Source organism: Alternaria conjuncta (genome assembly GCF_024043145.1).
Source record: "Alternaria conjuncta strain BMP 0040 chromosome Unknown scaffold_11, whole genome shotgun sequence".
NCBI classification, from domain to species: Eukaryota; Fungi; Ascomycota; class Dothideomycetes; order Pleosporales; family Pleosporaceae; genus Alternaria; species Alternaria conjuncta.
The window spans coordinates 1,178,677-1,190,602 of NW_026250100.1; the positions used below are offsets into that span (position 1 = coordinate 1,178,677).

General features: G+C 54.9%; 4 protein-coding genes across 4 annotated transcripts; 1 reads left to right on the forward strand and 3 right to left on the reverse strand.

The window, feature by feature from the left end:
* Positions 1-877: 877 nt before the first annotated feature.
* J4E85_007928 (uncharacterized protein) lies at positions 878-4,859 on the forward strand (the record flags this gene model as incomplete). The annotated part of the gene is made up of 3 exons (XM_051472158.1): positions 878-2,796; positions 2,900-3,335; positions 3,435-4,859. The coding sequence occupies 3 exons, from the start codon at positions 878-880 to the stop codon at positions 4,857-4,859; spliced, it is 3,780 nt and encodes a 1,259-aa protein (XP_051324355.1).
* A 700-nt stretch (positions 4,860-5,559) lies between these two features.
* Positions 5,560-6,346, reverse strand: J4E85_007929 (uncharacterized protein; the record flags this gene model as incomplete). Its single annotated transcript, XM_051472159.1, has 2 exons — positions 5,560-5,589; positions 5,624-6,346. 2 exons carry the CDS (start codon positions 6,344-6,346, stop codon positions 5,560-5,562), a joined length of 753 nt encoding a protein of 250 aa, XP_051324356.1.
* A 341-nt stretch (positions 6,347-6,687) lies between these two features.
* On the reverse strand, positions 6,688-8,418 carry ALTA10 (Aldehyde dehydrogenase; the record flags this gene model as incomplete). The annotated part of the gene is made up of 5 exons (XM_051472160.1): positions 6,688-6,797; positions 6,854-7,185; positions 7,240-7,829; positions 7,879-8,281; positions 8,360-8,418. 5 exons carry the CDS (start codon positions 8,416-8,418, stop codon positions 6,688-6,690), a joined length of 1,494 nt encoding a protein of 497 aa, XP_051324357.1.
* A 1,629-nt stretch (positions 8,419-10,047) lies between these two features.
* Positions 10,048-11,540, reverse strand: J4E85_007931 (uncharacterized protein; the record flags this gene model as incomplete). Its single annotated transcript, XM_051472161.1, has 4 exons — positions 10,048-10,309; positions 10,361-10,602; positions 11,228-11,257; positions 11,307-11,540. 4 exons carry the CDS (start codon positions 11,538-11,540, stop codon positions 10,048-10,050), a joined length of 768 nt encoding a protein of 255 aa, XP_051324358.1.
* Positions 11,541-11,926: the final 386 nt, after the last annotated feature.

The window sequence follows — 11,926 nt, forward strand, 5'->3', positions numbered from 1 at the left end:
GCAGCAGACCTTGGGGGAGCACGGATTGATATCGGCGAAAGGGGGTGAGGCAATCGCGATGGGACGGTATAGCCGGTACCGCATAGTTTGGATACGGGCCTTTGCACGGCCACGCTGGGGAGGGCGCGGAGGCGGGAGGAAGTCTAGCTTGTGTTACGGTGCCCGGGAAATTGACAGTGGTGTCCAAATAACGTGCAAAGTGAAGCGGCAGCGAGTCTCTGCGCCCTATCGTGACAGCATGTGTCGTGGGTTGTAGCGTCAACGTTGTGCTGCTAGTGCTGTCCGTGAACCGATATCGTCTGCGAGCACGGACGCTCCTTCCTCGTCTTCACCAGACAGGAACCCATGACAAGAGCTGCCAGCATTGCGTGCGCAGTTGCCGCCAAGCCCGATTGCCTCTGTCGCTATCAATCAACAAGCCACCTGTTCACTGCCTCCGTCCTGCTGCAAAACAAACTCGCGTCCACTCGCTGCACTCGGCGTCGCGAAACAACCACCACCACTCGGACCACCTGCACTGACGCGCTTTGTTACGCGGTAGCAGTCAGGCAGACGTCATTGGGCCGCTCGCTTGGGATAATCTTTGCGCCACTCTGGACTGGACGCCAAACCACACAGAATTAGAACGTGGACCTCTCGCCCTTCTCACTGGTCTCGTCGCTCGCTAGCACCCTGGAACACCGCCTGCAGCCCTCGCATCCGCCAGCGCCTGCTCTGCACGCTAATCTAGAAGATCCGCCCCTGCTGGCCCTCCGCTGTGTCTCCGCCGCGCCCAAACGACCGCATCCTGGCCAACGTCCTGAGCGCCCGCCCGGCAATATCTGCCACCCATCCCGCCACGAGGTGCCTTCCTGACGGTCGAATCAATGTCGAGCCCATGTCACCCCAGCCGGACGCCCAAGGAAATACCTCACCCCCCGCATCGGTGAGGTCGACGGCCAGCCATGGACTGCCCACGCCCGACGCCGAGCACGACCAAGTGACGCCCAAGAGCCTCGCGCAGACGGGCCGTTCACGCACCGCGCCCATTGTCAACGAGAGCAATCTCTGGAAGTCGTCAATTGACCGCCCCCAGCTCGACGAGCGCGACAGCATCTTCGCAACCACGTACCTCGTCTCCGACAGCCCCATCTCCTCCCCGCGGGCCAGCGCACGCAATGTAGATTCTGCCAACGATGCTCCCGAACACAGTCTGGCTGAGATGGCAGCGCCAGCACCTCCCCAGAGGCGATTGATGGATCCGCCCATCATACGCAGGAAGCATTCCACCCTTCCTGCGCCTTCTTCCATCGACCACCAGGCCGTCCTGACTACCCCCTTTAACCCCCGCGCAGCCATTGCCGCCGGCATGACTTTCGACGCCATCCATCACAGTCCTCCGCCCTACATGAGCCCAGTCGACTCGCCCGTACAACACCCCACCACCCCGCCACGTCCCGAGCTTCAATACGAGGCTTTGCTGGAGAGCGAAGAGAGGCGCAGGAACAGGGAGTGGCGCGAAGGGAAGCCTGTACCATTTAAGGGCAACATGATCTTGGATCAGCCCGTCATGGACGTGGAAATGGAGAAGAAGATTGAAGCAACGCTTGCCAAGACCGAACAACCCACTTCCGCACGCAGTCGAAAAGCAAGTCACTATCTGCGTGTATTCAAGGATGGCGATCCTACCGAAGAGCCGAAGAAGAAGGACAACAAGACAAAAGAGCGTCCTTCTGCTGAGAGGACCCTGTCCGCACTTTCAGAAGAAGGCTCAACCGAGACTATCGGCCTCATTGACCAGCTGCGCCGCGCATCACTAGCTTCCTCCGTCGTGCAATCACCTCTAGGCGGTCCGACTGATTCATACTTCGATGCGAAAGCGGCGCCCCGCACCGAGTCAGGCGTTGCCTCTCCACCTCCCAACGGAAGCACGCGACCAGACGCAAGTTCTCAGGACAAGCACAAATTCCCAAGGCGTCTTCTCGAGGACATTCGCGGCTTCGGCAACCTGACTCCTGGTGCGGACCCACGGTCTTCGTTCTCTCGCAGTCTACCCACATCAGCTGTCGAAAAGGTTCACGCGCATGCACCAACGAACGGAGCGACACCTTATGACGAGCCGTCCGATTATTTTCAGGTTAAAGACGGAGGCGATAAAGAACGTACGCCAGGCTCGGAGGAAGATGAAGAATCGGAAAAAGAACAGATCTCTTCGGCTCTCTACTTTCCCCATCGCCGGCTTAAGACAAGTGAGCAGGTGCCTACAGAACCACAGAACCGAGATAGAGAGGTGAATGCTGTCGATAAGCGGGCTTCAACTCACGAGGTTGCGGGGCCGAAAGGGTGGGCCACAGAGAAGGATGTTCAAACTCCACAAGAAGTAGAAATTTCTCTAAAGGCCCAAGATACCAATCAATGCCTTCATGGTGATATCTCCACGGCGACTTCCTTGAAGAAAGATAAAGAGCAGCCGCTGACCGCTCCCGATGCGCTCTCAGCTGAATCTGAGTCTGAGTCGCACGCCGAGTCTACTCAATCAAATCTTGGTTATGAATCCAGTGCGACTGATGAACTAGGAACGACGCCCACTGCGACTTCGCATAAACAGGAACCTAAGGCTGCTGCCCCTCAGGTGGCTCAGCCGCCGGCCCCACTGGGTGCTGTGGAGCTGAAGCCATACGATCACCAAGTTGGCGGTCATTCTACTGTTTACCGTTTCTCTAGGCGAGCAGTATGCAAACAGCTAAACAATCGAGAGAATGAGTTTTACGAAACAGTGGAGCGGCAGCATCCTGAGCTGTTGGAATTCTTGCCAAGGTACGAAATCTCCCCCCGCTATTGATCGAGGCTGAGACATCAGCGAAGATCATTGCCTTCGCCTCGGTTCCTGATGAGGATATTTGCTAACATTGACATCTAGATACATCGGCGTGTTGAACGTGACCTACCGAAAAGCCCCCAAGAAGAAGAAGGTTGCCAAAGACAAAGCGAAATCTGATGCTGCTCCCACTGCTTCAGCGACGCAGTCGGAAAGCGCGTCAAGACAGGCTTCAAAGGCTCCCGAAGACCGGGGCAATGCGGAACAACCTCGAGTGGTCAGCCACTCGCAGCAGATTATGCCCATCCCCCAGGTCATCTTTGAGAACAATCGGCACATAATCCCAGACAATCTGTTCCGCGTGCCACCACGCTCCACCACCCCAGATCCATGGATGCGCAATGCTTCCTTGTTGCAACAACAACATCGACGAAACCAAAGTGACTATGGTCACATTTCTACGAGCCCGAGTCGGCCCCCATTGCAGCATGCTAGCAGTTGGGGTGTGACGACGATCAACAGAGAGCTACAGGAGGAGGTACTCCGGCAGGTTTTTGCGCCGCCAACTATTCATCATCGGCCACGCCATCATCATCACGGGATCTCGGCTCGTAAGACAGGAGGAGACGTTCCGCAGAACGTGGCTGGCTCTGCGCCTACGATAAGGAGGAACAGCACAGATGTAGCTGGATTGCATCCACCGCTCACAGAAGAGTCTACACGGAAACAAGTTCTGAAAGCTGAAGCGCACCGCTTCGCCTCGGAAAGGAGCGCTGATGCTGCCGTTTCCAGCTCCCTTGGCCAGCCAGACACCACCGCCGATGCCCTGAAGCCGCCATCGAACAATCTTCCCCGCCGTCGTCATTCTGGCAGTGGACTTACTAGAAGACCCTTGGGGATAGATACTGTCCAGAGACATAACCTAGAATACTACGAAGAGGATGGCTACGGTGGTGACGCAGAGGAGGAAGTATTTGCTATGGACGAGGATCGCAATGCCATGTCAGACGCAAAAGATCAGCACCGAGGCCGATCTGTACAAGCATCTGGCGCAACAAACGGGGTTCATCCCCAGATACCATCAGAAGGCACAATGCTACCAGCCCCTGCTGCACCAAATGGCAACGGCGCCCTGCTTGGCGATGAGCCTTCTAATCCCGAAGAAGCGCAACAACAACCCGACGAGCGCGTTCAGCACTTCATCCTTCTGGAAGACCTTACTGCAGGCATGTCCAGGCCTTGTGTCTTGGACCTGAAAATGGGCACGCGGCAGTATGGAGTGGAAGCCGATGAGAAGAAACAAAAGTCTCAAAGACGCAAGTGTAAGATGACGACGAGTGCTCAGCTCGGCGTACGTGTTTGCGGCATGCAGATTTGGAACGCCAAAACCCAAAGCTACATCTTTGAAGACAAGTATTTCGGTCGCGACTTGAAGGCTGGCAGAGAGTTTCAGGACGCATTGAAGCGCTTCTTCTGGGACGGGACAAGTTACAAAGCAGCGACAAGACATATCCCTGTCATACTGGAGAAGATCAGTCAGCTGGAGCGCATGATACGGAACCTTCCAGGCTACCGATTCTACGCAAGCAGCTTACTGATGCTCTACGATCGTGGGGATGGAGAGTCGAAGGAGAAAGACGCGCAACCTTCACTGCCCAACGGTTTGTCGAACCCGAGCAGCGAAGACGTCTCAGTAATACCATCCGGACCCACATCACCTGGCCCGACAACCGCCTCTAAGCCGACACCTAAGCATCTTCCAGAGATTAAGCTCAAGATCGTCGACTTCGCCAACTGTGTCACCGCAGAAGACCCGCTGCCTGACGACTTACCTTGCCCACCCCAGAACCCGGACGGCATTGATAGAGGCTACCTCCGTGGTCTGCGATCGCTGCGGCTCTACTTCCAGCGCATCTGGCACGACATCAACGAAGAGTGGGTTGAACGAGGCGAGGGCGAAGGTATGGCACGCAACCATCACCACGGCCCTGGCCTAGGTGAAGTCGGCGCGGGCTGGATGGACGATGCCGGTGGTGAAGACACAGGCTATGCCAGCTTCTAAAAAGGAGCACAAGCAAAGAACAGCAGAACAGAAGAAGAAGAAGAAGTTGGTCCCCCAAACACGTCTTTTCTCTAATTCCCTTTTTGACTGGCGTTTTGAATTTTCATCAGCTTCAGGGACGCAAGCATGGCGTTTGGGCGCAATCACGGAAAGACAAAGGTAATGAAATTGGTAACTACTCTGGCATGCATCGGCGCATAGCATTTATGGGCGGCAAATCCTTTGCATTGCTTTTCCTTTTTTTTCATTCTGGGGTTCTATCGGGATGGGGGTGGGTTTGTGTTTTGGAGTTCGGTTGGGGTTTCTTGTATATTATCATGGAAAGAGTAGGGTAGCGCTAGCCTCATTAATGCAGCATTTTGAATCATTACACGTTATTCCCAAATTAACAATAATCACCTCGTGATCGCATAGCAGAACTCAAGGCTCTACATGCCTTCCTCGGAGTCAATCTCCCCAAAAACAGCCACACCCTTCCTCCCCAACGCCGTCCCCACACCCACAGCCCCCGCCCCTACCCTCCTCATCCTCTCAAACCCAGCCTTGTTCTCCACACCACCCACCCCTATAACCACAATCCCCTTCACCTCCTCAGACGCAGATTGATCCAATAACCGTCGCAACGTAGCCACATTACCCAACGCAAGGGGATGCAACGGCGCGCCTGCCAGCCCGCCTACTCCGGTGCCGTTTGCGGATTTCAAAGCGGGTTTTGCTGTACTTTCCCCATCTGAGAGGAGTAAACTCGAACCCAACGTATTTACCGCTGTGATGAAAGATACTGGTGTGGGTAGGTAAACGGGTTTCATGACGTTCTGCCCACTTTCCACCAACACACCGACCAAGCCCTCGAACTGCTCGCTGTATGTATACGGTGGGATCTTGATGCCAACGGAGATTTGCGTTACACCCCCGCTTTTCGTCAGGCATACATCAATCGCTACTTTGAGCGCGGCCAGATACTCGCGGAGAGCAGCGGTGTTGTATGCTGGTGGCGTTTTGCCCGGGATGTTGGGGCAGGAGAGGTTGATTTCCATGGCTAGCGGCATCTTAACATTGGGCTGCGTGGTGGCGATGAGGCTGTAGCATTGTGCTATTTCCTCCGCGCTGCCCGTTACAGACACAACTACTAGCTTGTAACTTTCCCGACCGTTTGGCGGTACGTCGCCCATGCCCTCGCTAATCGTCTTCACATACTCCAGATACTCGGATAAGGGGAATGGCGAGTACCCCAATGTATTCAAACTCCCTGTCGTGCTGGCATCGCCGCCGACATCTTTGTTCGGCGTGCTGGTTGCGTGTGTTGAGGGGTTGAAGAAGGTGAATTGGTGGTGTGAGGGGTCGTGTGCGAAACCGCCGAGGAGGGATGTGCGCGTTGTGATGGCGCCTGTGTGTGGACTGTCGTAGAGTTCCTGGAGTTGCTCAAGGGTTGTGCACCAGGGGTTTGCGGAGTTGAGGAGGGGTGGGGTGATGGGTGGGAGGGGCATTCTTGCGGTTTGTGTGATAGTGATATGGTGTGGTGGTATGGAAGGGGAGATGTGTCGTCTTGGGGTTTTTGTCCTGAGAGTGGGGTGGGATGATAAGCTTTCTCTTGTCTTCGGGGTTTTCATAGCTCGAGATAGGGCGGATGATCTGTGACTCATTTAGAAGGTAAGTCAATCTAAAAGGGCTTCCTAGATAGGTAGGTCGATATCCTCGGAAACGTATCAAATGCGAGCAGATCACACATCAGAAAGCTTGTTGTGATTCTTTACATTCATTCATTCGGATTCTCCATGATTACTTGAACTATACACAGTACTCACTCGAACCCATCTCCATCACCTACTTAACCGAACAGCACATCACCAAGACGAATGGAAACAGTCTTAGTCTGAATGTAGTTGTCCAGCGCCGCCTCACCCAACTCGCGGCCAATACCACTCTCCTTGTAACCACCTGTAGATAAGAAGTCAGTATATGTCTCACATGCGCATCGTACAGCCAGAACTTACCGAATGGAAGCTGCCAGTGAAGAGTGTTGTAGGAGTTGACCCAGACAGTTCCAGCGCGGAGCGCGTTGGCAACCTCGATGGCAGTGGTGAGGTTGGAAGTGTGGACTGCGGCGGCAAGACCGTAGGTGGTGTTGTTGCCAATCTTGATGACGTCGGCCTTTGTCTTGAACTTGGAGATTGTGCAGACGGGGCCGAAGATTTCTTCTTGTTGGATCTTCATGTCCTCGGTTACGTTGGAGAAGATGGTGGGCTCGATGAAGTAGCCCTTGTCGCCGTGGCGGTTGCCGCCGGTCTCGACGGTTGCACCGGACTTCTTGCCCTCCTCGATGTAGCTAGAATGTGTATTAGCCTTGGCTTCGGTTTTGGAAGGATATGACATTGCTCACCCCATGATACGGTCGAATTGGAGCTTCGAGACCTGAGGTCCCTGGAAGGTGTCCTTGGCGAATGGGTCACCGACAGCGTTCTGGGCGGCCCTCTCCTTGAAGCGGGCAATGAACTTGTCGTAGATTTCTTCTTGGACGTAGATACGCGATCCAGCGCAGCAAGCCTGTCCGTGGTTAAAGTAGATACCGAAGTTGACCCAGTGGATGGCCTCGTCGAGATCGGCATCGGCGAAAACGATGTTGGGGCTCTTGCCTCCAAGCTCAAGAGTGACCTTCTTCAAGTTGGAGCCAGCAGCGGCCTTCATGATTTGACGGCCGACGACGGTTGAACCAGTGAAGGCAACCTTGTCGACATCCATGTGGGCGGAGATGGCGGCACCAGCGACCTTTCCGAAACCAGTGATGACGTTGATGACACCTGGTGGGAAACCGGCCTCTTGGATGAGCTTGCAGGCTACGTATGCGGAGAGAGGAGTCTGCTCAGCTGTCTTGATGACAACGGTGTTACCAGTGGCGATGGCGGGACCAATCTTCCATGACCACATGAGAATGGGGAAGTTCCATGGGATAATTTGTCCGCAAACACCAATCTGAAATTCTTAGTCACGGGACATGGACTTGGAAAAATATGAAACTTACGGGCTCCTTGCGGATGTAGTTGAAGCTGTCGGGTGCTGTGTCGACGACCTTACCCTCAATCTTGTCGGCCCATCCTCCGTAGTACCTCAAGCAACCAGCGGCGGCAGGGATATCGACGTTCCTGGCCATGCTGAAAGCCTTACCGTTGTCGAGAGCCTCGACTGAGGCGAGAAGATCGGCATTCTTCTCAAAGAGGTCGGCGAGCTTGACAAGCAGCTTTCCTCGGTTCTCTGGGGTCTCCTTCCGCCATGGGCCGTTGAAGGCCTTGCGTGCGGCAGCGACAGCAATGTCAACATCCTTCTCGGTGGCCTCGGCAACATTGCAGATGACCTCCTCGGTAGATGGGTTGATGACCTCGAAGGTCTTGCCGTCAACGGCCTTTACGAACTCATTGTTGATGAAGCTGGTTGATGTCAGTATTGACGATGCCGAAGCATTACAAAGTCTCCGAAAAACTTCGGAGACTGAATATCTAACTTACAGTCCGGTGGGCTGCTCGTACTCGCCCGTTTGGGGGGTTGTTAGCTTTACGGATGTCATTGCGAAAGCGAATTGGGGTATATGGACAAAACAAAGCTGTGAAGTGAAGGAGGGGTAGAGGCACAGGCAAATCTTAAGTACTTTCAGGAGCTCCGCATGACGACACTAGAGGTTATCTCCACTCGAGACAGGACAACAGTACGATCGCCCAGACAGCCTCGGCCATCAGGAGCCAGTCTCAGGAAAGCGCTGCAGCCTATTGCGTGTCTCGACGATGCATGGCCGGGTGGCGCTTGATGCAACGGCGGAAGCTCTTGCCCCGCTTTCGTAGCCAGTGGTAAGCTACCCCTCCCCCGCAGTTCTGCTCTGGAAGTCCTCGAAGCCGCAGCTAACCCTGCTACACGCGGTACTGGATTCTCCAATTTGGAATAGACACCTATTGGCAACTGATGCGCATCCGCAAAAGGCATTTCTCCACTTGCGGCGCGTGGTCATCTCGATACAGCATCTTTCTATAACGCATATCGCAGGACTAAGCTCGGAGCTCTAGACACGTATCCAAGCAAAACATACCCACCATCGGAGCCACTACGCTAAAGCCGAAGGGGCAGCCCTATGGACCATATCGTCGTACCCCTAGCTAGCTCGGCCCTTTTTCGAGCGAGCACCGGTATGGCGAGGATAACACTGATCCACAACCCCGAGCTAGAGTAATCGCTGTATGCACGTGGGCGACCTGGATTGCAAACATTGAGAGCGCAAGATACTCAGCTCATCCGGTCCGTCAGCTGTGTCGGATGAACGCTCCTTTCACCCAGCCAGATCCTGGTCAGAAGCTAGAGTAGCCGCGGGCCTCCACACCACCTAGTAAATCGCGGGGAAGGTGCGACAAAATTTGAACTAATGACGTTGGCGTGAGAACTTCGCACGAAGGGGTACTGCGGCGCGAATAGGAGCATGCAAGGACCGAATAGCTGTCAACCGGAGAGCACTACACATGAGCAGATGGTGGTGTGATCCGGGCTGCTGGGAAGCGCCAACCCGGTCAGCACGAGCAAAGTTCACATTTTGTTGTTGCGGAGTCCTCCGGGGAGAAAAGCACGGAGCGATTCCGCTGTACCGAGTCGTACTGTCTAGCAAGCTTTCTAAGCCTCGCTGATCTTCTATATGATCGTCTCTCTGCAGCATGTCATTGCCGTCTTGGGTTCGTGGAAGCCTCAGTATTGCCATGTTGCCACGCTCTATAGATGTGGCAGCTCTCCATCTCGGTGTGTTTCAGCCAACACGCTGGCCGGGTTCCGTCCACAACATCAAGAGAGCCGGGAGGTCGGTGTATGTGAACATTCGAATAAGGGTACTTCACGATGGATGAGTCGACGAGATAAGTTTTCAGGATCATGTTTCCGATTCATAGCCATTCTGATTGAAGCTACCAAATACCCGGCGTGCAATTTAGGAGCCGAGAATAAACGTCCATGAATAGTGTACAAGAGCCGAATTGTGTCCGATGCTGACGTTCCGTTGGCAGCAGTAGACGTTCGTGATAAAGCAGTTTCCGAAAAGATGACGCCTCCAAGAAAAGAAAGATTGAAGCAGACCGACTAGCAAAGGGTCGAACCGATTCCGTTGGATGTTGGATTAAACCGTGACAAGTGAAGTGAGTGGAAAGCGTCTCAAAGCGAAAGAAGCTCAGAGCATCTCGTCGTCCATAGCAGTGTCACCGCCGGCGGTGATTTGTGCAACCTCAGCGCCGCCAGCAGCAGCAGTGGTTTCGCTGCCAGGGAAGTAGTCGGCCATCTCGGCATCGAGCTCCTCGACGGTCTTCTTCTTGGGGCGGGCTTCGCGACCACCACGGCCCTTTCCTTTGCCACGGGTCTGGCCACGTCCACGAGCGGCACCGGGAGCAGCCTTCTCAGCGGTGGCCGGCTTCGGCTTGTCCTTCTTCGGCTGACTGAAAACTTGTTAGTTGCTGGTTACACTGTAAGGAACTTTTGGTTCGTACGTTACACGATCGGCGAGCGAAGATGGGCGAGTGGCGGCGGGCAGGGCGGCGGCGCTGACAAGCATCTCGACGCGAACAGGGCGGCCGTCAATCTTGACGCCATTGAGGTGGGAGGTGGCCTTGGCGGCTTGGTCATGCTTCTGGAAGATGACGGTAGCGCTGCCAACGCTGCGGCCCTGGGCATCGTACTGGAGAAGAACCTTCTTCGGGCGACCTACACCAACAGCATTTACAAAGTAGTCCTATGAGGCGTATTAGTCGTCGTACCAGGGTAGTTTTCACGCGCGTAAAGCAAGATCGACAATGAGGTTCCGGCGTCGGCGGTGGGTCGTCGTCGATTCCATATACTCGGTCAGAAGGTACCGCTCAGAAAGTGGGTGTCTTGGTCAGATTTCAATGACCGTAAGTTCTGAGACGAAGCAAACTCAGCGCGAGAGCAGTTGTTGCGAGTAACGTATTGAAACGCTGCGGACCAATCTTTTAGTGTCTGCCCACACCCATCTGTAAGCCAAAAGGCTATCCGAACGGATTGGTTTCGCATCTCGCTGCTCTGTATCGGGCTAGAGTTGCTGCAAGGCTACCGGGAATATCACCGGTGCTCTGCCGTCTGTGCTGACACAGTGAAGTGGAGCACATTGACTTGGATCACCCACTTTCGTCGCGGCGGTACCTCGGAATGTTCGCATGCTGCTAGTCTTCTTCCTGTCTTGTGTGCCCAACACAGATCTTGGAGTGACTTTGGGCAAGCTATGGCTCAACATCCATACCGGAGTGGAGGAGGAAGTCTCGGTTCGTCGGATCGAGTTCGTTCATGCTTGCAAAAGCGAAGCTGCAGTAGGCTCAAAGACCTGCATCGGTCTTACATACCTGGAGTTGGGAGTTGTCAATGTCCCGTGGCTGCGACATGTTAGTGATGGTTTGGGTGTGGTTGTGAGACTGAACATACCAAGTTGGATACCATGATCTTGGTCTCGCCGCCGCCGAAAGAAGCGGCGGGAGCAGTGGGCGCAGGCTTCGATTGCTTGTTGCCTTGCTTAGTCGACTTGGCGACACCGCCTACAGGGGCGGCAGCAGTGGCCGGTCGTCCAGCGCCAGAGCGGCGAGCGCCACGGCCACGGCGGGAGGTCTTGGAGGCCTTGAGGATGTCGTCGAGGCTCTGCTCCATCTTGTTTGAAGACATGATGAGTGGTTGAGGGATGGTAATACTTGGGTAAGCGGGCGTTGATGGAAAGGCGCGCTCGTGTTGAGTGGGCGACGTTTGAGTAGCGAAGGCTGAAAGTCTCTTTATGGAGGCGCGACTGAACCGGTGAGGTCTGAGGACAAAGGGGCGCGCTGTTCGATGACAGGGCGCGTCGCAGGAGGTGAGACTCGTGAAAGGAGAGTCAAAGTGGGCTTGCGCGAATGTAGAGTGAGTTGCGCGGGTTGTGGTAGCTGCTGTTGATGAAGAGCAGATGGGTGTGGGAGTATTATGTGGGAGGAGTGTGAGAGTGAGATGAAGAAAAGGGAGAGCGCGAGGCAGCAGTCAAGAACAGAGGGACGCGCCAAGCCCCGACACTGCCACGCACT